The sequence below is a fragment of the Morus notabilis genome, unplaced genomic scaffold (genome assembly GCF_000414095.1).
Source record: "Morus notabilis unplaced genomic scaffold, ASM41409v2 Scaffold813, whole genome shotgun sequence".
Taxonomy (NCBI): Eukaryota; Viridiplantae; Streptophyta; class Magnoliopsida; order Rosales; family Moraceae; genus Morus; species Morus notabilis.
Window position 1 is genome coordinate 23,809 of NW_010363924.1, and position 25,882 is coordinate 49,690.

At 40.1% G+C, this 25,882-nt stretch overlaps 4 protein-coding genes and 1 pseudogene across 8 annotated transcripts in view; 2 read left to right on the forward strand and 3 right to left on the reverse strand.

The window, feature by feature from the left end:
• Positions 1 to 2,478, forward strand: part of LOC112092935 (phosphoglucan phosphatase LSF2, chloroplastic) — a 2,603-nt gene extending 125 nt beyond the window's left edge. The window contains exons 1-5 of the mRNA XM_024170271.1: positions 1 to 223; positions 787 to 992; positions 1,121 to 1,291; positions 1,386 to 1,597; positions 2,132 to 2,478. The exon at positions 1 to 223 is cut by the window's left edge and continues 125 nt beyond it. Coding sequence (XP_024026039.1) covers positions 1 to 223; positions 787 to 992; positions 1,121 to 1,291; positions 1,386 to 1,589 — 804 coding nt within the window. The 3' untranslated portion in view covers positions 1,590 to 1,597; positions 2,132 to 2,478. The remainder of the gene's footprint in view (positions 224 to 786; positions 993 to 1,120; positions 1,292 to 1,385; positions 1,598 to 2,131) is intronic.
• A 322-nt stretch (positions 2,479 to 2,800) lies between these two features.
• LOC21394490 lies at positions 2,801 to 13,941 on the reverse strand. Of its 5 annotated transcripts, XM_024170258.1 has the most exons (14): positions 13,761 to 13,941; positions 13,506 to 13,670; positions 12,605 to 12,703; positions 12,381 to 12,500; positions 5,356 to 5,424; positions 5,184 to 5,280; positions 4,987 to 5,089; positions 4,599 to 4,809; positions 4,169 to 4,282; positions 3,940 to 4,071; positions 3,588 to 3,668; positions 3,392 to 3,493; positions 3,168 to 3,235; positions 2,801 to 3,056 (listed from the first exon to the last, which is right to left on the reverse strand). In XM_024170258.1, exons 1-14 carry the CDS (start codon positions 13,869 to 13,871, stop codon positions 3,053 to 3,055), a joined length of 1,476 nt encoding a protein of 491 aa, XP_024026026.1. In that variant the 5' UTR covers positions 13,872 to 13,941; the 3' UTR covers positions 2,801 to 3,052. The 5 variants fall into 5 exon arrangements, with proteins under 5 accessions (XP_024026026.1, XP_024026025.1, XP_024026027.1 ...); XM_024170257.1 differs by having other exon boundaries at positions 2,801 to 3,235; XM_024170259.1 differs by lacking the exon at positions 12,605 to 12,703 and having other exon boundaries at positions 2,801 to 3,235.
• Positions 13,942 to 14,483: 542 nt separating this feature from the next.
• On the forward strand, positions 14,484 to 16,346 carry LOC112092931 (macro domain-containing protein VPA0103-like). The gene is made up of 7 exons (XM_024170256.1): positions 14,484 to 14,735; positions 15,216 to 15,264; positions 15,358 to 15,460; positions 15,574 to 15,669; positions 15,765 to 15,839; positions 16,005 to 16,074; positions 16,272 to 16,346. Exons 1-7 carry the CDS (start codon positions 14,484 to 14,486, stop codon positions 16,344 to 16,346), a joined length of 720 nt encoding a protein of 239 aa, XP_024026024.1.
• An 859-nt stretch (positions 16,347 to 17,205) lies between these two features.
• Positions 17,206 to 19,275, reverse strand: LOC112092938 (reticulon-like protein B16; the record flags this gene model as incomplete). The annotated part of the gene is given in 4 exon segments (XM_024170279.1): positions 17,206 to 17,372; positions 17,560 to 17,629; positions 18,840 to 18,981; positions 19,079 to 19,275. Coding segments are annotated over 4 exon segments (576 nt in total), but the record flags the coding sequence as incomplete, so codon positions are not given.
• A 617-nt stretch (positions 19,276 to 19,892) lies between these two features.
• Positions 19,893 to 23,850, reverse strand: LOC21394491 (annotated as a pseudogene).
• Between the last annotated feature and the right edge of the window lie 2,032 nt (positions 23,851 to 25,882).

The window sequence follows — 25,882 nt, forward strand, 5'->3', positions numbered from 1 at the left end:
TTGCTTAAGAAAAAGAGAAATATTTTGTCATACAATCATGTTGTGGAGTCAAAGAATTATTCGACAAGATTAAGCAAAATCTGTTGCACATTATCTGAGAGCGAAATTGATCAGGAAAACCCCAGAACCAAAATCTTCACAAAGTCCGAGAACAAGATGGAAGAGTACAACATAGCCATGAAGAGGATGATGAGGAGTCCTTATGAGTATCATCATGATTTGGGTCTGTTTTTTCTGCTTCTCATTTGGGTTTAACATTCACATTCTATTGCGTTTTCCAAATTTTGTGTGTATCATCATATCAATGCGTGATTAGTTCAATCTTTTTTTTTTTTTTTAATTATTATTCTTTTTAACTTTATGACAACTTTCCAACATAAAGTGATTTTTTTCCCTTCCTTTTACCTTTTGTATATTGGTGGATAGATCTGGATCTACAATGGAAACTTCTACCATGATTTGGGCAGTTTAACTTTAAGCACTAGTGTTAATTGACTTTTTAACTTCTAAAAATACCGCCTTTTCTAACTTTGTTGGGTCATGTTGTTGCACTGCATAATTCATGAATCAACAGTGAGAGATACAAAAGGAAATGTGCCTATTGAGAGATTGTAAAATTTCCTTCTATTTTGCAAATGTACTTGAACAACATTACCTGCAATAACATTCATCTGCATTTTATTTAGGTTAATAAATGCTAGTAGAAATTTGAAGTTGAAAATGAAAATAGTATTACTAATTAACTCTGATAGATTAATTGATATATATTTTTTTCCCCTGTTTTAGGAATGAACTATACCCTTATAAATGATAATTTAATAGTGGGCTCTCAGCCTCAGAAACCTGAAGACATAGATCATCTGAAACAGGAAGAGAATGTGGCATACATTCTAAATTTGCAGCAGGACAAGGATGTCGAATATTGGGGAATCGACCTCCACTCAATAATAAAAAGATGTCGAGAACTCGGAATCCATCACATGAGGAGGCCGGTAATTAAGTTCTTTTTGTTGTTAGCAAGGTCTTGCACCAAGATTTTTGTTTGGCCTTTTAGGGTTTAGCTAGAATATCAAGGAATTCTTGATGTTTTCACAACTTACTATATTTACTGTATTGGTAGGCTAGAGATTTTGATCCAGATTCGTTGCGCAACGGTTTACCTAAAGCTGTTTCATCACTTGAATGGGCCATCGCGGAGGGAAAAGGAAGAGTGTATGTCCATTGCACTGCTGGACTTGGAAGAGCACCAGCTGTTGCCATTGCTTACATGTTCTGGTTTTGTGGAATAAATGTAAGTCTTCAAACCTTTTTGAGGTTTCACTGTGTCGAAAATTGATGGTTTGCTTTTACGTTTGTATTTACTTTTTAGTAATGTCCATGTGCAGCTAAATGCAGCATACGAGACACTAACTTCGAAAAGACCTTGTGGACCAAGTAAAAGAGCAATCCGCGGAGCTACTTATGATCTGGCGAAGAATGATCCTTGGAAGGAGCCTTTTGAGAGTCTCCCGGAATATGCCTTTGAGGACGTATCAGATTGGGAGAGGAAGTTGATCCAAGATCAAGTGCGTTCCCTCCGCGGAACTTGAGCACTTAGGTTAGCACTTGTTTAATGATTCTACTATAGCAGTATGCAGCCTAATCTGAAGGTTCAAAACTGTGCTTCTGAAATATTATTGTATGGCCAATGTGCCAGCAATAGGATGACTTATTTCTAGCAGCACATGTAAGATACGGTGAAAAATGGATCATTTCTTATATTTTAGTTTATTTAGACCAGTTGCTCTGCCTGCAAAATAAAAGAAAAACATATAAATAGTTCCCTATGCCTCAGATTGGAAGTCCTCAAAATGCAATCTAGGGTAATCAGTTCAGGAGATTTTTGGGCTCATTGCATACATTGTTCTTGGATTTTTTTTTTCAGGAAAAAAGTCTACGTTACCAATCAATTTTTCACATTGAAAAGACAGTTCCTTATTTATTTTCCTTTTTTCTCTTATGGAGATTTGGCCGAGTTGAGTAAAGCTATAGTCATTTTTCTTTGCAACTCCAGTCTCTTGAAATGGATCTTTAGACTCCTCACTGTATTTATCTTGCCTTTTTGAGTTTCAAACGTGTGGATACTTGACAGGTTTTTATGCCATAAGCCGTAAGGATTCCAAAACATGATCGAGCAGCTTGGAAGGAGGAATCGCGCTATCAACTGTCACTTTGCTACTCGGGAAAGTTGAGGAATAAACAGCCGGCAGTTATCAAAGGTTGACGGCTTTAAGTCAGCATGCTCACAAGGATATTTAGTTTAGCCACGATCTTGTGTGTGATGATTTACATATGAATAAATGCAGAAGAAGAGGGAGAGAGAAAGGAAGGAGAAAATTTATAAGCATTGTATTCTTTAAAACCTCTGAAACTATGACTTCAAAGGGCAATCACCACATTATTTACTAAACTGGTCAACACTCGATATCTGTTTAGAATGAGCAACATGTGCGTGGAAAAGACGGCTTAAACTTAAAAGATAACCAAGTTCAAGCACTCTGAAACTATGACTTCAAAGGGCAATCACCACATTATTTACTAAACTGGTCAACACTCGATATCTGTTTAGAATGAGCAAAATGTGCGTGGAAAAGACGGCTTAAACTTAAAAGATAACCAAGTTCAAGCAATGTTATTTAGCATCAGTATTAAGACCTATATGTAGGATGATTGTGAGTTATGATGTCGGTCACTAATAAGTCCTTAATCAAGTACAAGGGCATTACGTCTAAAACTAGTAGAAAATGGGAATCTCTTCACTATAAGAAATTTCTTTCGTATTAAAATGATTCTTTGTTTATAAAGGCACATTCTCTACTTTCTTCCAAATACATGAACAATGGCGATTACAAGGAATAACAAAACAATGCGATTTTAGATTTTACAATTTCTGCCATTGGTAAGCCAAAGTAGAATCCAATTGCCCTGACCAAGCTCCACGACAAGGGCATTTCCCGTTTTGAAAACCAACCTGCTCTTTCTGCCCCCAATAATAAATATATGCATTTCCAGATTACCTACAGAATGGTTGTATTATTAAGAGCTTCTCAACTCAATAACATGATTTTTAATCAGGAATACGTAATCTAATGTGCATCAGAAGATCTCATGATGGAGGGGAAACGGACTTGAGCTTTACTAGTTGGGCTTGGCGGCGTCCTAAATGGAATGCTGTCACTATCCACAATAGACAGACCTGGCAAAAGGGCCACACAAATGCTTTGAGAATAATAGCCAATGTTGAACAAAAAATGTAGAAGACAACAAAATTTGGTACAGGTAAGAAAAACGGAATCAAGTTATGGCAATAGGTAGAAGCTGAGATAAAAGGACACAAAATACTCGCACATACAGGGACGGCATAGAGGGAGACGGTTGATGTTCTCCCATTGATAGTGCTGAAAAGTAGCTTGTACATTCCTACAAGTCTTTGAACAACTACATCTATGCATACCTGGATATTATATTAAATCAAGAGAAATGGTATGAATGTCTATGACAATTGATAAATACTCAAGAATATAGATATTAATACTAAATAGCCATACCTTGGCTTTGTATTTCTCATCCTGTGAGACAACAGTAAACAGAAGTTCTCTTCCTGGTCTGGTCACAACGTAAGTAACAACCTACTCCATAATTAAGAAGCAAAAACAGTAAGATATTTGGGTGCTGATTTTGTTCATCTTTCTCAAACTCCAAAATATACTTGGCATGTAATATAAAAGTATGCAGACACTTTTTGGGGTAAGAAATACGTAATGAAAACGGGTAGTGATTCACATGCAAACATTACCATTTGAAAATCTACCCCGAAAAAAGAGTGACTGCTAGATTAGACAAATAGAAATTCGCGGTGTGAAAGGCCAATGCATAAATGGGCAGTTATAAGAGACAGACCTTCCGCAGGGTCTCGCAGACAGCAATAGCTATCCAATTTGGCCAAACAGTAATAGTAACCATGTTTAGAAAGGCAACAAATGGAGCAGCACAGATAGCTATAGTAACCCCAGCAACGGTGAGAATACGACCCTGCATTTGGGAAGTCAGAACAGTTTCCATATCTTTGCCATAGAAAACCCAACTTACATTTGACATATTGCACAAACTTCAGTTAAGAATAGCATACTGTTATGGTAAGTTGTCCAGCAAGGATAAAGAGAGCAATAAAACTGTTGATCTCAGCAAACAACTTTCTTCTTCCAAGAGAGCTAGAAACGGTTGTAGCAATTACACTCAATTTCTGCAGTTGCAAAAAAGAAAGAAAAGATCCACAGAACAAGATTTTATACAATCATAAGGAAAAATCTCAAAGAAAAAGAATCCAGAAGTAAAGAAACACAAAGGAGAAGAGAAGCGATGTCAATGGGTGAAGCTAAACACGGGAAGCAACGAAACATAATGAAGACTCGAGCCAATGACAATTTGTTACACCATTTGCTAAACGTAATCATCAGTGTATTGACTAGATTAAAATAAAATATCATCTTTCGTTGAAAAAGAATGAGATAAAAAAAAAAGGGGGGAAGAAGTGTGACTTGAGATACAGGATTCTTTACCTGAAAGTAAAAGAAGGAAGATACAACCGCACTCAGCCACAGGAACAGAGACACAAACAACAAGTAGGTTGATGACAATATAAGCCAGAAGCCATCTAAGATTGTCCCAAGCTGAGGCTTCACTTCCGAAGTACGTGTTTTGGGAGAAGAACCATTGTGCTTTTTCATGTTCCGTCCATCAGGCTCATTCTGCTGATCAGTTTCAGTTTCTCTGGGAAACAGAGAAAAACAAGTCAATAAAATTCAAGCTCTGGAACTCATGTCACCCCCTCCACCTCGAGAGGAACATGTATATAGCAGCTTCTTCAGTTTGATATCTTTGTCGTATAAAAGTAAGGGAAATTTAAAAATATTCCTTAACTCATGCAAACTACAAATAACAGCTCACCTAATGGGAGATAATTCTTCAGGGAGATGGGATATATCCAGGTTAATGCCTTTTGATAACTGTGCAGCAAATTCCATTAACAAAGCAGCAAATAATAGAAGGACTGCAACAGATCAAACCATGGTTTAAAACAAATCCGAGAGAGAAAGAAGTAGAATGCAGTTTTATATTGCCAAAGACGAAGCAGACTAACATACATGGCCCCAACCAAGCCATTCCTGTGGCAAACAATGACCCAAAGAGCTGGCCAAGCGTGGCACCAGCACCAATGAACCCAAATAATCTTGAACCTGACTGAACACAAAACAAGTATAAGCGTGCACCAAAAGCCTGTACATATCACAGAATATGGTATGGTAGCATACAAACCTCACTGTCCATGACATCAATAACTCTAGCCCAGGTTGAAGAAATCGTAATTAGATTGAGTAGAGCAACCTTCAAATTAGGGGAGAAAAAGACTTAGAACGATTCTAGTTTTGAAAACACCAATTCATATATGAATTTGACGAGACAATTCAAAATAAAAATAAAAATAAAAATAAAAATAAAAATAAAAATAAAAATAAAAATAAAAATAAAAATGTTGACGGTGTTTTTCCGACAACTCGTAATTACCTCTCCGGGAATTCTCACCGTAACACTCACGGGTTAATTAGAGATTAAAGCCATGAAATAATGTAAGGAAGACAAGGATTTATAGTGGTTTGGCAAGGTTTCTTGGCCTAGTCCACTTGTGGATGCACTAATCTTTTCTGAGATTACAAGTTCTTTCCTCCACAATGGAATAGTGTGTAACCCTTTCCTGGGTCCCCTTGGCTCTATTTATAGGCCTTTACATATAATGATCTCATCTGCATTTCCCGAGGGAGCAATCTCCTATCCCGGGATTTAGGGGTGGTGTAGGTGCACTTTCATAATGACAATCTTAGGAAATCAGGCCAACCTCTCCTACCGACTACTTGATTTCCTGGCTGCAACAGTAGCAGATGGCACAATGCATCCTTCCCTGAGTTGACAAGATTGTTGATGGATTTGACTGAACATGCTGCCTCGACGTAATGGCCACCACAAGCCGAGTCATGGTGCTCGACGCTCATCGCCCCGCATGGGCTCTCGACGTCCAAAGGGCACTTTGCTACAGTGGTTCCCTCAACGCCAGCAACAGATTCTCAACGGGGAGTCCTCGGCGCTTGTCGTTCGAGGGAATGGTCGATTCCTCGACCATGGTGTAACAATTACCCCCTAGACCGGGATGTCGCATTGCGACATTCCTGGCTATGCAACGTCAAGAACGCCACGTGGGAACTGCTTTTCTGCAGATAATGGCGGCTGCTTGTCGGTACAGTGCATCATTGCGGTTGGTTCCTCGGGCAGTGGAGTAGTCATGTCGATCGTGTCAACAGTCACGTCTTTACTGCCCTGGTGCCACGCGGCAGTGAGATGATGAGTTGTAGCTGTCGGATCAAGCCCCCCTTCCCTTGCTCTCTCCCCGACCGTTAGATCGTCTCTCCTCGGATCCAACGTTGATGGAGTCGAATCGGATTCTACGGTCGAGATTTGGAGTCCTTTGGGCTCTCTAGGGGCTCCTGAACTTCTTCCTCGGGCGTATATATATACCCCCATGTCATAGTTCTCCGGTCACCAGATTTCTAGAACACCGTTACTCTGCCGGATTTCCATCAGAAGTCTTCGTCTCCGATTCTCTACTTCCGTGCGCTCTCTCCGTGTGTTGCTCATCTTTGTCTCCGAGTTCAGGCCTTCTTCAAAACCGGTAAGTCTCCGTTTCCTTTGCTCTTTTCTTTGTGGGTCTGGTTCCAGCGCCTGCAAATCCAGGTCAGGTCGCGTTGTAAGGAAGGGGGAATGTACTTACTTGGTGCTGCTGGCCATGAGCCTGAGGTTGAGTCCGCACGGTCTGGTCCGTTTGGCCTCGGTTGTTTTGGCCTGAGGCCTTCGAACTTGGTGCTGGGTTCTTCAAACCTACAGCACAGTCCCCTTTCTTTCTTGTTCACTCCCATGGCTGCAAAGCTCGAGTGTCAGGCCCTTGGCTCTAGGGCCTCTGGTCTGAACATACTCTTTATTTCGTCTTCGCCCCGTACTTTTGACCTCTCGACCACTAGGATTTAACTTAGGCCTCTGTTTATTTTTCAGAATATGTCGCCAAAACCAGCTAGAGGTCGAGGGGTCTCCACATCCCGGGTAAGGGACGACCCTGCAGAGATGGCGACAACGAGCTCGTCCTCGGGCGAAAGCGAGGATTCCCTGCTCCGTCAGGTGGAGAACTACCCAGAGGCGTCGACCTCAGCCTCTCAGCCGGATGAGCTAATACTCCTCGACGATGAAGATGTTGGCCTCGAGGTCGGCCCTTCTGAAGGCCGCGGCTATGGGGTGGCGTCGACCAGTAGCCTGACAGGGATGGTCACAGATGTCAACCCGTCGAAGATCAAACCCCAGGCTGCACCGAAGGCCTTCAATGATGCAGGGATCGACCCCCTGTATTTTTACTTGATCATCCCGACCCCCAACGACCGGGCTCACAACCCCCCAGCCAACCACATGACCGTATACACACGCGCCCATAGTTTTGGGCAGACTCTGCCCTTTTACCCCTTCGTAAAGGCCCTTTGTGGCCTTTACAGAATCTCCCCAACTCAGTTGTCACCCAACTGTTGGATGACAAGAAACTCAATGATAATTCTGTGGAGAGAATTTTTGGGACTCGACCTAACCGTCGAGGAATTTTCGTATTGCTATTCCCTCAAGGCTTCCCCAGGCCAAAGAGGGTTCTTCTACTAAGCCTCTCATGCCAAGTCCAAGCCTCCTGCCCCCCTGTGGTGGTCGAGAAGACCTCCAGCTTCAATGGGTGGAAGCCCCAATTCTTCTTTATTGGTGGCAACTTTAATTCCCACCCTCTCGACGGCGAGCGTCTTCTGGGGACACAAATAGTTTCAGCAAATACTGTAGGTCCCTTATTTTTTATATTTTACTTTGATAACGTCGATTCCACCCGTCGAGCTTTCTCATACACGTCGCTTTTTACTGTAGGTGAAGTCATTCCTCGGCCGCAACTCTCCCTCCCTAGTCTGCTGAACGCCTTTGTCACGTCGAGCGTTCAGCTTTGTCCTGAGGTCTCTCCCGCGCGCAGACGAGGATTCTACCGGGACGGCGTTCCTCATGTTCGCGTCTTGCTGCGGTTGAAGGGGCACGTCCTTGTTATTCGCAGGTTGCGCATCAACTTGCTCTAGTGCTCTCCTCCTTGCCGCCCGCTTCCTGCTCCCCACAGATCTGTTCAACCTGGTCGGGCGGGGATCGTTGACTCCACTGTCACCAACCTCCTCGACGTCACCGCGTTGATCACCAATCTCTTGGTTCCTAACAGCGGCGTTCACCGGGTTCATCGGCGCGTCCTCCAGGGGTGGCATCGGATTCTGCCCCTGATCCTGCCGGGCAAGGGCTGTAGCCATCCTTTCCACGGCGAAAACGAGCGTTTCGACCTGCTTTTGAAGCTGATCAATACGGTCGGGGGGGTTTCCAGCGGCCGGTAAGGGTGGATTCGTTGAAGTCCCTGCGACGGTGGGAGTTTGGTCGATTGGGCTTTTCTGGTTGGCCGTCACGCTGCGAGTATTCCTGGGAGGCATGTTTGCTGTTTCCTTTACAACTGGATTAGATTTTTGGGTTCGGGGGCCCTCCTTCTAGCGCCAATTGTTGACGGTGTTTTTCCGACAACTCGTAATTACCTCTCCGGGAATTCTCACCGTAACACTCACGAGTTAATTAGAGATTAAAGCCATGAAATAATGTAAAGAAGACAAGAATTTATAGTGGTTCGGCAAGATTTCTTAGACTAGTCCACTTGTGGATGCACTAACTTTTCTGAGATTACAAGTTCTTTCCTCCACAACGGAATAGTGCGTAACCCTTTCATGGGTCTCCTTGGCTCTATTTATAGGCATTTGCATATAATGATCTCATCTGCATTTCCCAAGAGAGCAATCTCCTATCCCGGGATTTAGGGGTGGTGTAGGTGCACTTTCATGACGACAATTTCAAGAAATCAGGCCAACATCTCCTACCGACTACCTGATTTCCTAGCTGCGACAGTAGCAGATGGCACAGTGCATCCTTCCCTGAGTTGACAAGATTGTTGATGGATTTGACTGAACATGTTGCCTCGACGTAATGGCCACCACAAGCCGAGTCATGGTGCTCGACGCTCATCGCCCTGCATGGGCTCTCGACGTCCAAAGGGCACTTTAGCTATAGTGGTTCCCTCGACGCCAGCGATCGATTCTCAACGGGGAGTCCTCGGCGCTTGTTGTTCGAGGGAATGGTCGTTTTCTCGACCATGGTGTAACAATTACCCCCTAAACTGGGATGTCGCATTGCGACATTCCTGGCTATGCAACGTTGAGAACGCCACGTTGGAACTGCTTTTCTGCAGGTAATGGCGGCTGCTTGTCGGTACAATGCATCATTGCGGTTGGTTCCTCGGGCAGTGGAACAGTCACGTCGATCGTGTCAACAGCACGTCTCTACTGCCCTGGTGCCACGCGGCAGTGAGATGATGAGTTGTAGCCGTCGGATCAAGCCCCCCTTCCCTTGCTCTCTCCCCGACCGTTAGATCGTATCTCCTCGGATCCACCGTCGGATGGAGTCGAATCGGATTCTACAGTCGAGATTTGGAGTCCTTTGGGCTCTTTGGGGGCTCCTGAACTTCTTCCTCGGGCGTATATATATACCCCCATGTCATAGTTCTCCAGTCACCAGATTTTTAGAATGCCGTTATTCTGCCGGATTTCCATCAGAAGTCTTCGTCTCCGACTCTCTGCTTCCGTGTGTTGCTCATCTTTGTCTCCGAGTTCAGGCCTTCTTCAAAACCGGTAAGTCTTCGTTTCCTTTGCTCTTTTTTTTGTGGGTCAGGTTCCAGCGCCTACAAATCCGGGTCAGGTCACGTTGTAAGGAAGGGGGAATGTACTTACTTGGTTCTGCTGGCCATGAGCTTGAGGTTGAGTCCGCGCGGTCTGGTCCGTTTGGCCTCAGTTGTTTTGGCCTGAGGCCTTCGAACTCGGTACTGGGTTCTTCAAACCTACGGCACAGTCCCCTTTCTTTCTTGTTCACTCCCATGGCTACAAAGCTCGAGTGTCAGGCCCTTGGCTCTAGGGCCTATGGTATGAACATACTCTTTATTTCGTCTTCGCGCCGTACTTTTGACCTCTCGACCACTAGGATTTAACTCAGCCTTCTGTTTATTTTTCATAATATGTCGCCAAAACCAGCTAGAGGTCGAGGGGTCTCCACACCCCGGGTAAGGGACGACCCTGCAGAGATGGCGACAACGAGCTCGTCGTCGGGCGAAAGCGAGGATTCCCTGCTCCGTCAGGTGGAGAACTACCCAGAGGCGTCGACCTCAGCCTCTCAGCCGGACGAGCTAATACTCCTCGACGATGAGGATGTTGGCCTCGAGGTCGGCCCTTCTGAAGGCCGCGGCTATGGGGTGGCGTCGACCAGTAGCCTGACAGGGATGGTCACAGATGTCAACCCGTCGAAGATCAAACCCCAAGCTGCACTGAAGGCCTTCAACGATGCAGGGATCGACCCCTTGTATTTTGACTTGATCATCCTGACCCCCAACGACCGAGCTCACAACCCCCCAGCCAACCACGTGACCGTATACACACGCGCCCATAGTTTTGGGCAGACTCTGCCCGTTTACCCCTTCGTAAAGGCCCTTTGTGGCCTTTACAGAATCTCCCCAGCTCAGTTGTCACCCAACTGTTGGATGACAATAAACTCAATGATAATTCTGTGGAGAGAATTTTTGGGACTCGACCTAACCGTCGAGGAATTTTCGTATTGCTATTCCCTCAAGGCTTCCCCAGGCCAAAGAGGGTTTTTCTACTTAGCCTCTCATGCCAAGTCCAAGCCTCATGTCCCCCTGTGGTAGTCGAGAAGACCTCCAGCTCCCATGGGTGGAAGCCCCAATTCTTCTTTATTGGTGGCAACTTTAATTCCCACCCTCTCGATGGCGAGCGTCTTCTGGGGACACAAATAGTATTCAGCAAATACTGTAGGTCCCGTATTTATTATATTTTACTTTGATAACGTCAATTCCACCCGTTGAGCTTTCTCATACACGTCGCTTTTTACTGTAGGTGAAGTCATTCCTCGGCCGCAACTCTCCCTCCCTAGTCTGCTGAACGCCTTTGTCACGTCGAGCGTTCAGCTTTGTCCTGAGGTCTCTCCCGCGCGCAGACGAGGATTCTACCGGGACGGCGTTCCTCTTGTTCGCGTCTTGCTGCGGTCGAAGGGGCACGTCCTTGTTATTCGCAGCTTGCGCAGCAGCCTGCTCTAGTGCTCTCCTCCTTGCCGCCCACCGCCTGCTCCCCACATATCTGTTCGACCTGGTCGGGCGGGGATCGTTGGCTCCACTATCACCGACCTCCTCGGCATCACCGCGTTGATCACCAATCTCTTGGTTCCCAACAGCGGCGTTCACCGGGTTCATCGGCGCGTCCTCTAGGGGTGGCATTGGATTCTGCCCATGATCCCGCCCGGCAAGGGCTGTAGCCATCCTTTCCACGGCGGCAGCGAGCGTTTCGACCTGCTTTTGAAGCTGGTCAATACGGTCGGGGGGATTTCCAGCGGCCAGTAAGGGTGGATTCGTTGAAGTCCCTGCAACGGTGGGAGTTTGGTCGATTGGGCTTTTCTGGTTGGCCGTCACGCCGCGAGTATTCCTGGGAGGCATATTTGCTGTTTCCTTTATAGTGGTTCGGCAAGGTTTCTTGGCCTAATCCACTTGTGGATGCACTAACTTTTCTGAGATTACAAGTTCTTTCCTCCACAATGGAATAGTGCGTAACCCTTTCATGGGTCCCCTTGGCTCTATTTATAGGCCTTTACATATAATGAACTCATCTGCATTTCCCGAGAGAGCAATGTCCTATCCCGGGATTTAGGGGTGGTGTAGGTGCACTTTCATGATGACAATCTCAGGAAATCAGGCTAACCTCTCCTTCCGACTACCTGATTTCCTGGCTGCGACAGTAGCAGATGGCACAGTGCATCCTTCCTTGAGTTGACAAGATTGTTGATGGATTTGACTGAACATGCTGCCTCGACATAATGGCCACCACAAGCCGAGTCATGGTGCTCGACGCTCATCGCCCCGCATGGGCTCTCAACGTCCAAAGGGCACTTTAGCTACAGTGGTTCCCTCGACGCCAGCGACCGATTCTCAACGGAGAGTCCTCAGCGCTTATCGTTCGAGGGAATGGTCGATTCCTCGACCATGATGTAACAAAAAATAATAATAATAATAATAATAATAATAATAATAATAATAATAATAATAATAATAATAATAAAACGTAAAAGCGAAAATGGAATCTATATACCCAAAGAAACAATCCAATTCTGACAGAGACATAAAACCATCCATGGTTCTCCCATCCCACTGACTGTGTAGGATCGGCTTGGTTAACTTCAACTCTTTGGTTCACTTCTGAGCTGGCATTCTAGATATTAACAAACGAGCAATTCAGTAGAAGATGAAAAATAGATTCAGTTTTTGGAACTAAGCCAAAATAAAAAACAACTGTCTCATGAGACCTCGTCTTACCTTCAACGTTGATGGTGAAAAACCAACTGATGAGGAATACCATAGAAAGAAAAATACAACAAGTGATACACTGAAAAACCTGTGTATCAAAACCAAAGCCTGGAATTTCAAGAAGCAACTATCACGGGGAGATAAGCACATAAATGTAAATTGAATACAATAAAACTAGCTATTTCCCATGAAGTTAACATTAATGTAAATACTATATGAGGCGAACTATCCTATCCTCACCCCTAAAACTAAAAATTCAAACTGCCTACTAGGTCCAACCATTTTTCTGGTTAACTCATCCTCAAATCCTGATTCTTATGTAGATTGTTTTATGTCATTGATTGAATAATGTGCGTAAGAGCATCTCTAATACAATGCCACTTCTATGCCACTATCAAAATTTTGGCATTTGATTGCCTATCGACTCATGGCTTGACTTCTCACCTAACAGTTACAACATTATCATTTTAAAAAAAAAAAATTATTCTTTTATAAGTTCCAAATTGTAAAAGATATGACAAAAGATTTAAAGTAGCATTATTCATTTGAGAGCAAAATAGGAAAACCAAAAAAAACAGCAAATATGCTATTTCTTTTACTTTTGTGTGCCAATATAAAATTGATATTAACAATTGCACTGAGATGGTCTAACAGTGCAAAGAAAAATGGAGCTCCATATAACACAACAAAATAAAACTAATACATCAAAAATCCCATTTTTATACTATTTTTGTGCGAAATATAACATCACAATTCACAATAGCATTTGCATTGAGATGGTGCCAAACAAAAATGGAAAATTCTTGCATTTCCGAAAAATCATTTCCCCAAAAAATCCATAAACAGGCAAAAATGAAATGAATTTCCATGCTTTTAAAGGTGAGCGGGAAATCAATGGATGACTAATTACCTTGCCTTTAGAAAGGTTAGGCATTGAGAAAACGAGAGTTGAAAGTGGGGCAGCGATCAGAGTGAGAGCCAAAGACCCCATGAAAAGATCTGGAAGGTTCGATAAGCCCAGCGATATGGCGCCCTCGTCGCGCAAGGGAAGAACCACGAAGTACGCGCTCAAAATCTGCCATGAAAGATCGAGAATTGTGGCAAAATTACTGAAACCCAGTTCAGAAGAACAAGGATAAATTCACGATTGTCGGATGGGGCTTACGAAGAAGAAGCAGGAGGAGGAGTGGACCAGAGCAGAGGTCTCGTGAGGATGCACCGTAACGAACATGGAGACCACCGCATCTAACCGAGACCTACTGACTATGCTCACCATCTTCTTCTTCGAAAAGTGATGGATTTGAATTGATTGCGCTTTTGCCTCCGTTTCAAGTTTTCAATGAAAATGTTCGTTTCCACCCACCAAAAAAAAAACAGGGGGAGAAGAAATAACAAAAACGTGCACACGCATACACACGGTCACAGGTGGGACCCAAAGCCCAGATAGTCAACCTTTTAGTGGGGTGGGCTTAGCCTATACCGGCTCTCTCAGGCCCAACTTTTTGAAACACACGTGCCATGGGAACCACTCACCCAGTCCCAGCTAAGTAGATTTTTTAAGGTTATTTATTATTTAAAATTTTAATTTGAGTTAAAAAATTTTTATTATAATTAAAAAATTAAATGTGATTATTTTTTAAAAAAATTTATTATAAAAAAACTCTAATTTTAAGATGTATTTAGTAAAGAGATTCGTAATTTAAATTATAATTTATAATTTATTATAATATTTTTTTTATAAAAAATACGCAAAAATTAAAAATAATTTTAATCTCAGTTCTAATCAATTCATCAACGTCTCCTCAACTCGATTACTTTGACTATGAGGAATGACAGTAGTGGTGTACTGTTGCGTAGTAGTAGTCGTGGTAAGTAAGCGTGTCGTTCGATGACTAGTATTTTTAGCAGAGGGTGCTCTCGATTGCTGAGAACAACGGCTCTGGACTCCACGCAACTCCCAACAAACCATCTCAGAAGAAGACTCGTGAGCAGTCATCGTTTTCTCAGAGCTTCCATGGATGCTTCTTCTAGGGCATCATCAGGCGGAGTGGTGCGCTTCCCTCTGTCGTCCACCTCTTCTCTCGTCATCCAGAGAGGAGACATCACCAAGTGGTTCGTCGACGGCTCCACCGACGCCATAGTCAGTACCTCCTCTCTTTTCCTTTTCCCCTTCTTAATTTCATCGCACATCGGCGATTTTCCAGATTATTGGATTTTGGCTTAGTTTCTGCTCTCTTAGCTCTCTGTTTGTTTGCCGAGAAATGCTAGGAAAATAGAAGGTCGCTAAAGAGTTGGTATTTCTATGGTTTTCGAGTCTTCGGGAGGAAATCCCTTACTTGATAAGCGTGTTAAAGTCATTTTGAACTGCTTTATACCTTTTTGGAAATAGTGCATGTAATGTGTTAGACCTATTTACCTTTAACAATAAACAGATAGAAAACATAATCTTGAAAATCACTCTTATATGTTGTTATCTTTTGTAAATCAAAAGATATTTATAGCTATTGTTAACCTTAATTTTGCGGTACATATTATTGTACTTGTCGAGGAAAAGGTAATAGGGATCCTTTATCTGTACTCCGATTTGGCATTTCGATAATGGAATATTTTCGGCGGATAGGTTAATCCGGCAAATGAGCGAATGCTTGGAGGTGGCGGCGCAGACGGAGGTAATTTCACCATAATTTTCTTACTGCAAATTAAAATTATATATGAACTTAATATAGCTTTTGGTGAATTTAATATCTTTTTATTTGTTCTAGCCATACACAGGGCTGCTGGACCAGATCTTCTGCAAGCATGTTATGGTGTTCCAGAAGTTAGTCCCGGAGTTCGCTGCCCCACCGGAGAAGCTAGGATTACCCCGTAAACAAACATCTTTTACTCCTCTTCTTTTGCTCCTAATTTATGCTATTATTTTGTGTTTTTGTCCTAAAGCAGATGTTATAATATTAACATGTTGTAGTAAACTTGCACAGAGGTTTTAGGTTGCCCGTTGCTCATGTGGTTTTCACCGTTGGACCCATCTACAATGGAAGGAGTACTGCTGAAGCCGCTCTGAGAAACACGTACAGGTAGGAATGGCGTTTATTGCTTTTACTGGTTTTCTATTAGGTAAATCTTTGGCTCCTAAATGAATCCATGTTTTTTGTGCACAATTTGATTACAGAAACAGCTTGAAGATTGCCAAGGAGAACAACATCCAATATATTGCATTTCCAGCCATATCTTGTGGTGTCTATGGGTAAGTTTCATGCAATCAACAACAGCTACATATGACAAGGAATTATAATAAAAGTAAAACAGAATCGATTTCGGATCGTACAATCTACAACTAGCTCGTTTAAGTATTTGCTTAAAGTGAATATGTTAATTCACCGTGTCTTCCGATTGTTGATTGTACTTTCAGATACCCCTATGATGAAGCTTCCACAGTAGCTATATCGACTATTAAAGAGTTTGCAAATGGCATTAAAGAGGTATTTTCTTTTTGTATGTTGGTTTCTTGATATGAGCCTCATTAAGGACATTTATTTGGATTTCTCTTGATAGTCTAATTCTACAGTGTCAGTCTTGTTCTTAAAACAAACACAGAAATTGAATAAAGTGATTCATCTCCGATGAGCGGTAGAAATCTTTTTGAAAGTTAAAAGAGTTTATATGATGCTGTTCGCAGGTGCACTTCGTTCTTTTCCAAGAAGACATCTATAGTGTTTGGTTGAACAAGGCAAATGAATTGCTCCAGGCTTGATATGCCTCATCATCTGCTAGTTCGCAAATATATTGAACGTCCTATTAGTGTGTGTTTGTATGTATGCAGAACTGTTCATGTATCGAATCAGAAGCCTATGAAAATCAAATGTGGAACTAGTTGATGAAGCATAAGATGTCTTTCAGCTACCAACGTTGTTTGAGTCGGAGTTTCTGCCAAGTTTTTCCTTCCTGTGGATCAAGTGATGTCTTATAACTTTGTTTGAATTATATACAACCGTTTGTAAAACCTTCTTGTGATATGCTTGACGTGAAAAGTTTACGATGCTTTTGGTATGTGATACAAATTAAGAATGAGTGCTTGTTGTTTCGTCCACGTGTTAGCCGACATCATGGTGATATTATAACGAGCTTAAATCCTCAAATCCTCACCCGTCTATTGGATTTGTTCTCGGTAGTAACCTGATGAAAGGAACCTTTCCTCTCAACCGCTGTATAGAAATGGTACATTCCGAGATGTGAAATGGGAGAGAAGGGATCTAATAATTATGGTAACAAAAAGAATTGAGCTAAAAACACTTCTTTAATTTACTTACTGTGGAATACATGATATGTAGACAACGACAAGGTAACCTCCGTTGGGGAAAAATTACTTCTTTAAAATCTCATGGTTTTGGATCAAGTCATAGCCATCGCTACTTCTGAGTAACAAACCCCTTAATCGCGTTTGTAACCGCTTGATCTTAACGATGGTTTGCAAATAGCACTGACGAGGCATTTCTATTGCAGAATAGAAAATAATCCAATAGTATAAGCAGGCAAGAGAAGATGTCCAGATGACATCTCAATTATCAAACTCTGCCGCTGCACAGCTCTATAATGCATCTAAATGATAAGAACTATGAATCTTTATCCTTGGACAAATTGCGTGGCAGTCTGCTGAAGACACTCTCATCCACTATTTTGTAGTGCTTAGAGAACTGTTTTTGGATCATCCCATAATACCTATCCACAGGTTCATCATATTTGTTGTACAAGGACGGTATTGTGATCAATAAGATGGTTCCTGTCGCCATTAAAATAGGCAAAAATATAAATTTTAGTATCGAACCCAAATGGGAATGTTAAGAAAATCAATTTCATCAACAAAAAAAAAATCAATTTCAAATGGGAAAACATAAACAGGAAGAACATACATAATGTCGCCACACATATATTCAGATGAAAGTCAATGGAAAGGATGATATGCATGCCAAGATAAAAAATTCGAAAGAAAGAGAAGAAGCTGCCAATGACTGACAAGAGCCACAAATAGACCACCACCTGTGCAAAGAAAAAAAGAAAAAAGAAAAAAAAAAGTAAGATACTTTTGCCACACCTGAACCATAGGCCTAATTCCCAATGAAGATAAAATTCTAATGGGAGCAAAACGTTAGATTATAGATCTGAAAGAGATATATCTGATTACTTCACTAGTCATGCAGGGATTTAGTCTCACTATATAGTTGTTATTTGATACCAGCCACAAAAACAAAACATAGCAAAGCTCCCACTCAAACTAGGTAACTTCTAAACTGCAAAACCAAAATTATCTGGGACAGTTTCTTAAGCACAAGCTCATTTGGTTCATGTTCAAATTGAATTTTATGAATTTAAATTAGTCGAAAGTAGAGGGCACTAGAATACTCGTTCCCTCTTATTCAAAAACACTAAATAAATCAGATCCATTACTACAAAGTAAAGGTAGAAAAGGAGAATATCTTGTTCCACCGCATCAAGATGTTGTTTTCCCTTCTAATACCCATTTCAATTTCTCCTCTTCCACACTTCAACACTCTCTCACACATACTACCAAATGCATTTTTGCATCCTAAATCTACTTTCCAAGTACTCAGTTTTCAGATGGGAAACCAAATGACCTAAATATTTCATCGACTCAAACGGTTAGACGCACCAGGCAAGTAATAGTGGTAGACTGATCCCTCGGGCAATAGCATAACAGGGAGATGCTTCCAAGACTTTTAGAGTGTGTTCGGGAGGGAGGAAAAGTGGAAGAAACCCCGGGAAGATTAATGGAAGTATTTTAGGACCATTAGTTGCTGGTAAGAAGGATCAGAGGAGGGAATGGATTGGCTAAGGGATTCAAAATCCTGCAAAGAACTCTATTTTGATCCTCGATTTCAAGTACTTAATCAGGCTATAGTTTCAAATTACTTTATTATCGTCTTTTTTTTTCTTTTTGGAGTAACTACCCATTGTTATTGACAGAAACCGAACCAACTAAATGGGTAAAAAAAAGGAATTGTGCAAATAATTTTTCTTCCCTACTCTTGATTTTCTATATGGAAAAGGGGAAGCTTTTTCTATTTCTTATCTTCCATGTTAACCAAACACCCTAAGAAAAAGGATCTCTCTTCCTTTCTATGTCCTTCACCTAGGTTATCTACCTCTTCTTCCTTCCTATTGTATATCCCTCCGACCAAACAAGGCCTTAGAAGTAGTATATGTAATAGTAATACAAACATAGATAGACCTTGAAGAAAAGTCTAAAATCCTTGCCGAGAGCGATATCATGAGCCATAAGCAGCACATTGTTGATTTTCACACGAAACGATGCTGCGGCATTGTTAACCATTTCCTCTGACAGTTCTAGCTCCGGCAATGAGTGTAGTTGTCTATTCAAAGAAAGAAAACACAATTAGAAATTCATGGTAAAACGACCAAATTGTGAACAACAATTAGTAGAGATAAAAAAAGGTTGAATATCCATACTTGTTTCTAAAAGCAGAGTAGTTAGCACGAAGAAATAATAGGACGACCAAAATCAGCAAAACGTCTGAACAGATCGTTAAGAACGATAATCCAGATCGCTCGAAAAGAATCCAAGCAACAGTGGAAACAACAATGACACCAAAAGAAACATGTCACCTCTTCCATAACAAGACATCAGCAGCTAAAATGAAAGAGATTGAGAGATAAAGGATAAGTAAAATAAGAATGAAATGCGTGGTACATAAAATAACGGGGCCTAAGAGTACTTTGAGAGTTTCACACTTGTAATTTGGTTGTTCCAATTTTATTTATATAGAGGGTGCCATTTTTCAAAGTAACGAGAGAGGTTGGAGAAAACATAGATCACTATTGCTATTGTCTCTTATAATTTTCATCAAAGTAAGTTGTAGTAGTGCTTGAAACTTGAAAATGGACGTAGCTCTCAGGTGAACCACTAATGTTGTGTGTTCTTGTTAAAATCCATTTCTTTAGTCATCCTCTTATTACTCTTGGTCTTGGCTAAAGAATTAGCACGACTAATTCTTAAGACCGAGTTCGAGCCACACTAAAAGGACCCGACTTTTCGACCAATGAAGGTCAAATGATTAACCTTGGAATTCAATCATTTGAGACAACATTAATCCGCATAACCGTAGCTATGTATGAGATTATGCAACAACACAAACATTCAATTGTATTGATTTATCACCTGAGATAATATGTAATAATTGAAACAAATAATTGCATTGACCACAGAATTAAGCTTTCAAAACCAATTAATACATATATAAATCCCAAATTACCCAAAAGAACATTAAGGGACAGAAAACCCACAAACCCAGAAATCAGGAAAGCCTGTAATAATAAGGGAAAAAAAAAGTAAGGATCTGTTGTTACCTATTCCAGAACCCATTGAAGAAGAAGTGTTATTGGTGGCCTTTCTTCCATCGCCATCTCCTTCCGTGTTGATGTTGTTCTTGTCTTGTGAATTTTCCATCAAACGACAACACCCACTAACAGCAAATCCAGCTTTCGATACTGTGCCACTAGTTTCCAAAACTTTTGGGTCCGAGATTGTTTGGGAAATTGAAATAGGCAACTTTTTGTTACGTGATCAAACAGAGTTCAAAGTTGTTAGGATCTGGATTGTTCAAAAGGGTTTGTACCCAAAAGTGTTTTCTAGGAAAGGATACGTGTATTCGAAAGATAAGAACGACAGCTTATCAGTTGTCAGAAACTCAATATTTAGGAAAGTGGGGGGAGAATAATATTAAGAACACTAATTTAAATTTAAATTTTTTTTATTAACTGATGTAGAAGTTGAATTGTTATTTTTTTTATTAATAGGTATATAAAATATTATCACGTTAATTAATGAAAGAAATTATATTTATTAATAAAAAATAATAATTTATACACATTAATTGATACATAAAAGTTAAAATTTGAATTGATACCTCTAGTTAGTGCTGGAACTTCGGGTCGGCGGGCCGCCCGAAGCCTGAATTTTTTCGGGCTCGGGCGGGCCGGCCTAATTCCCGCACGTCCAAGCAAGAAATTAGGGTTCGGGCTCGGGCAGCCCGGATTTGACATGTCCACCCTTGCCTGCCGCCGTCTAACCACCGTATACCGCCGTCCGCCGGGATTTTTTTGCATTTTTCCGACCAAGCCCGAACTGCCCGACCCGAAAATTGCCCAAAAATTGGGTGTGCCCGAATTGCCCGACCTGAAGCCCGAATTTTGAATTTTGCCCGAATTTTTCCCGCTTGCCCGACTTGCCCGACCCGCCCGAGGTGCCCGAATTACCCGAATACCCGAAAACGGCTAGTTTTTTGAATTTTTACCTGAATTCGGCCCGAAAACCCGAGTTGCCCGAGTTGCCCGAACTGCCTGAAATGCCCGAATTGCCCGATTTGCCCCCCGACTGCCCGAACCCGAATTTAAAAAAACTAGCCGTTTTATCCCGTTTTTTTTTGAAAAAAAATCATTTTTTAACCCCAAAATTTCCCTATAAATACCCCCCATCCCTCACACATTTTTCTCACTCAAACTCTCTCAATCCCTCTCAATCTCTCTCAATTTCTCTCAATCTCTCTCAATCTCTTTCAATTTCTCTCAATCCCTCTCAATCTCTCTCAATTTCTCTCAATCTCTCTCAATCTCTTTCAAGTTCTCTCAATCTCTCTCATAATTTTTCTAAAGCTCTCTCTCTAGTGTCTATCAAATTCATCTTATTTTTTTATAATGGATCCTTTTGGTTATAGTGGTATTCCCGTTGATGCCCAACACAATGTAGAAGAAGGGCAATTTCCCACTAATGAGTTTGTTACGCAGCAAATGCAATCTACTAATCCAAGCAAAGTAAGATACTTTTGCCACACCTGAACCATAGGCCTAATTCCCAATGAAGATAAAATTCTAATGGGAGCAAAACGTTAGATTATAGATCTGAAAGAGATATATCTGATTACTTCACTAGTCATGCAGGGATTTAGTCTCACTATATAGTTGTTATTTGATACCAGCCACAAAAACAAAACATAGCAAAGCTCCCACTCAAACTAGGTAACTTCTAAACTGCAAAACCAAAATTATCTGGGACAGTTTCTTAAGCACAAGCTCATTTGGTTCATGTTCAAATTGAATTTTATGAATTTAAATTAGTCGAAAGTAGAGGGCACTAGAATACTCGTTCCCTCTTATTCAAAAACACTAAATAAATCAGATCCATTACTACAAAGTAAAGGTAGAAAAGGAGAATATCTTGTTCCACCGCATCAAGATGTTGTTTTCCCTTCTAATACCCATTTCAATTTCTCCTCTTCCACACTTCAACACTCTCTCACACATACTACCAAATGCATTTTTGCATCCTAAATCTACTTTCCAAGTACTCAGTTTTCAGATGGGAAACCAAATGACCTAAATATTTCATCGACTCAAACGGTTAGACGCACCAGGCAAGTAATAGTGGTAGACTGATCCCTCGGGCAATAGCATAACAGGGAGATGCTTCCAAGACTTTTAGAGTGTGTTCGGGAGGGAGGAAAAGTGGAAGAAACCCCGGGAAGATTAATGGAAGTATTTTAGGACCATTAGTTGCTGGTAAGAAGGATCAGAGGAGGGAATGGATTGGCTAAGGGATTCAAAATCCTGCAAAGAACTCTATTTTGATCCTCGATTTCGAGTACTTAATCAGGCTATAGTTTCAAATTACTTTATTATCGTCTTTTTTTTTCTTTTTGGAGTAACTACCCATTGTTATTGACGGAAACCGAACCAACTAAATGGGTAAAAAAAAGGAATTGTGCAAATAATTTTTCTTCCCTACTCTTGATTTTCTATATGGAAAAGGGGAAGCTTTTTCTATTTCTTATCTTCCATTTTAACCAAACACCCTAAGAAAAAGGATCTCTCTTCCTTTCTATGTCCTTCACCTAGGTTATCTACCTCTTCTTCCTTCCAATTGTATATCCCTCCAACCAAACAAGGCCTTAGAAGTAGTATATGTAATAGTAATACAAACATAGATAGACCTTGAAGAAAAAGTCTAAAATCCTTGCCGAGAGCGATATCATGAGCCATAAGCAGCACATTGTTGATTTTCACACGAAACGATGCTGCGACATTGTTAACCATTTCCTCTGACAGTTCTAGCTCCGGCAATGAGTGTAGTTGTCTATTCAAAGAAAGAAAACACAATTAGAAATTCATGGTAAAACGACCAAATTGTGAACAACAATTAGTAGAGATAAAAAAAGGTTGAATATCCATACTTGTTTCTAAAAGCAGAGTAGTTAGCACGAAGAAATAATAGGACGACCAAAATCAGCAAAACGTCTGAACAGATCGTTAAGAACGATAATCCAGATCGCTCGAAAAGAATCCAAGCAACAGTGGAAACAACAATGACACCAAAAGAAACATGTCACCTCTTCCATAACAAGACATCAGCAGCTAAAATGAAAGAGATTGAGAGATAAAGGATAAGTAAAATAAGAATGAAATGCGTGGTACATAAAATAACGGGGCCTAAGAGTACTTTGAGAGTTTCACACTTGTAATTTGGTTGTTCCAATTTTATAGAGAGGGTGTTGCCATTTTTCAAAGTAACGAGAGAGGTTGGAGAAAACATAGATCACTATTGCTATTTTCTCTTATAATTTTCATCAAAGTAAGTTGTAGTAGTGCTTGAAACTTGAAAATGGACGTAGCTCTCAGGTGAGCCACTAACGTTGTGTGTTCTTGTTAAAATCCATTTCTTTAGTCATCCTCTTATTACTCTTGGTCTTGGCTAAAGAATTAGCACGACTAATTCTTAAGACCGAGTTCGAGCCACACTAAAAGGACCCGACTTTTCGACCAATGAAGGTCAAATGATTAACCTTGGAATTCAATCATTTGAGACAACATTAATCCGCATAACCGTAGCTATGTATGAGATTATGCAACAACACAAACATTCAATTGTATTGATTTATCACCTGAGATAATATGTAATAATTGAAACAAATAATTGCATTGACCACAGAATTAAGCTTTCAAAACCAATTAATACATATATAAATCCCAAATTACCCAAAAGAACATTAAGGGACAGAAAACCCACAAACCCAGAAATCAGGAAAGCCTGTAATAATAAGGGAAAAAAAAAGTAAGGATCTGTTGTTACCTATTCCAGAACCCATTGAAGAAGAAGTGTTATTGGTGGCCTTTCTTCCATCGCCATCTCCTTCCGTGTTGATGTTGTTCTTGTCTTGTGAATTTTCCATCAAACGACAACACCCACTGACAGCAAATCCAGCTTTCGATACTGTGCCACTAGTTTCCAAAACTTTTGGGTCCGAGATTGTTTGGGAAATTGAAATGGGCAACTTTTGTTACGTGATCGAACAGAGTTCAAAGTTGTTGGGATCTGGATTGTTCAAAAGGGTTTGTACCCAAAAGTGTTTTCTAGGAAAGGATACGTGTATTCGAAAGATAAGAACGACAGCTTATCAGTTGTCAGAAACTCAATAATTAGGAAAGTGGGGGGAGAATAATATTAAGAACACTAATTTAAATTTAAATTTTTTTTATTTAAGTAACAGTTGAATTGTTATTTTTTTATTAGTAGGTATATAAAATATTATTACGTTAATTAATAAAAGAAATTATATTTATTAATAAAAAATAATAATTTATACTCATTAATAAATACATAAAAATTAAAATTTGAATTGATGCTTCTAGTATTACTCATCTAAGAGTGGGTTTTGATAGCCTAATTGGGTTTTGATAAATTCTTATTTGGCAAATTCTACAGTGCAACTCTCATTTTTACTCCACAAGTAAAATACTACTTTTTTAACCGTTAGACTTAATTTTTTAATAATTAAATCTGTATAGATCAATATTAAAAATTTATAACATGCCACATAGAATTGTTATTGTTACAGATTTAACTGTTAAAAAATTAATCCAACATAAAAATACAATGCTTCACCGGTGAATTTACACCATAAAAGCTCCCTTCTCATTTTTGTTTTATTTAGATTATTATTATTTATTATTTTTAACTCGGGGATGATTTTTTGAATATTGCAAAGTACAATCAAGGATAACATGTATAAAACCATTAAATGATAAGTCGATGACGATTTATTAGAGCTTTCACTAAGTTTTTATAGATTAATTTTCATCGTTTATTGTAAGCTTAAAATTATGTCTCTCATTAATCTGTCAAGTATTGATTGAACTGATATGACTTTCGAATCGATGATAGCACTGGCCACATTTGTTTATCAAGTGGATGTTGATTAGGAGTGTGAGTGTACCACTGATCCTTTTCGTTTGGCCACCCATCACAAAGTTTTTGTCCAAAGTTTTAGGGCATGTTCTTTTGTCCAAAAAAATTAAAAAAAAAATAACTCGAGTTCTAACTTTATATAAGTTCACGATTCTTTTAAGTTTTAACTTTATTCAACTTTATTCAAGTTACAACTTCAACTCAAGTTATAACTCAAATTCAACTCAAAAACTACACTCAAGTTACACTCTAAAAGAACAACCCCTTAGTAATTTCATAGAAAGCCCACAGCGATAAAATGAAACTTTATTTCTTTTCCTAGTTATATCCCTTCCATATTAGAATATAGCATAATTGAATCAAATTTAATTTTCTCAAAATAACAGCCAAATAATCAATACGAATAAACTAATAAATTTTAGGACGTGTTTGAAACTCGTTTCAAAATGATTTTATTTTTTGAATGAAAATAAAAATGAAAACATTTTCAATCTCATACATAAATTATTTTTGAAAATGTGTTTAGTAGTTTTATCAAGATATTATTTTCAGTATAAAAAAAACCTATTAATGTCTTTCTCTCTCTGCTCGAGAGAGGAGAAAATGAAAACAAAAAATGAAAAACTACTAAAAATCGTTTTTTATTTCTCTCTTATTTTACACTAAACTAAAAAATCATTTTCATTTCTGATTTTTGTCTTTATTGCGCCAAACACCGTTTTAGAAACGTTTTTATTTTTTCTTTCTTGAAAAACAAAAACAGAATCAATTTCAAACACGGCCTTAGTGTTCGAGTTTTCGTCTAAATTTCTATGCGTAAGAGGATATAGCCAATCAGCCATCATCGGTGTACAAATTTCATTTTTATTTTATCCCAATCTCATGGTACACAAGCCAAAAAAAAAAAAAAGGATGCCACCAAAAGAAAAATAAAAATATAAAAATTCATAAAATAATAACAAATTCAATAAAGCTTAGAAGACTCTAGGCGATGGTAGATAATTCTATAGAGGTTT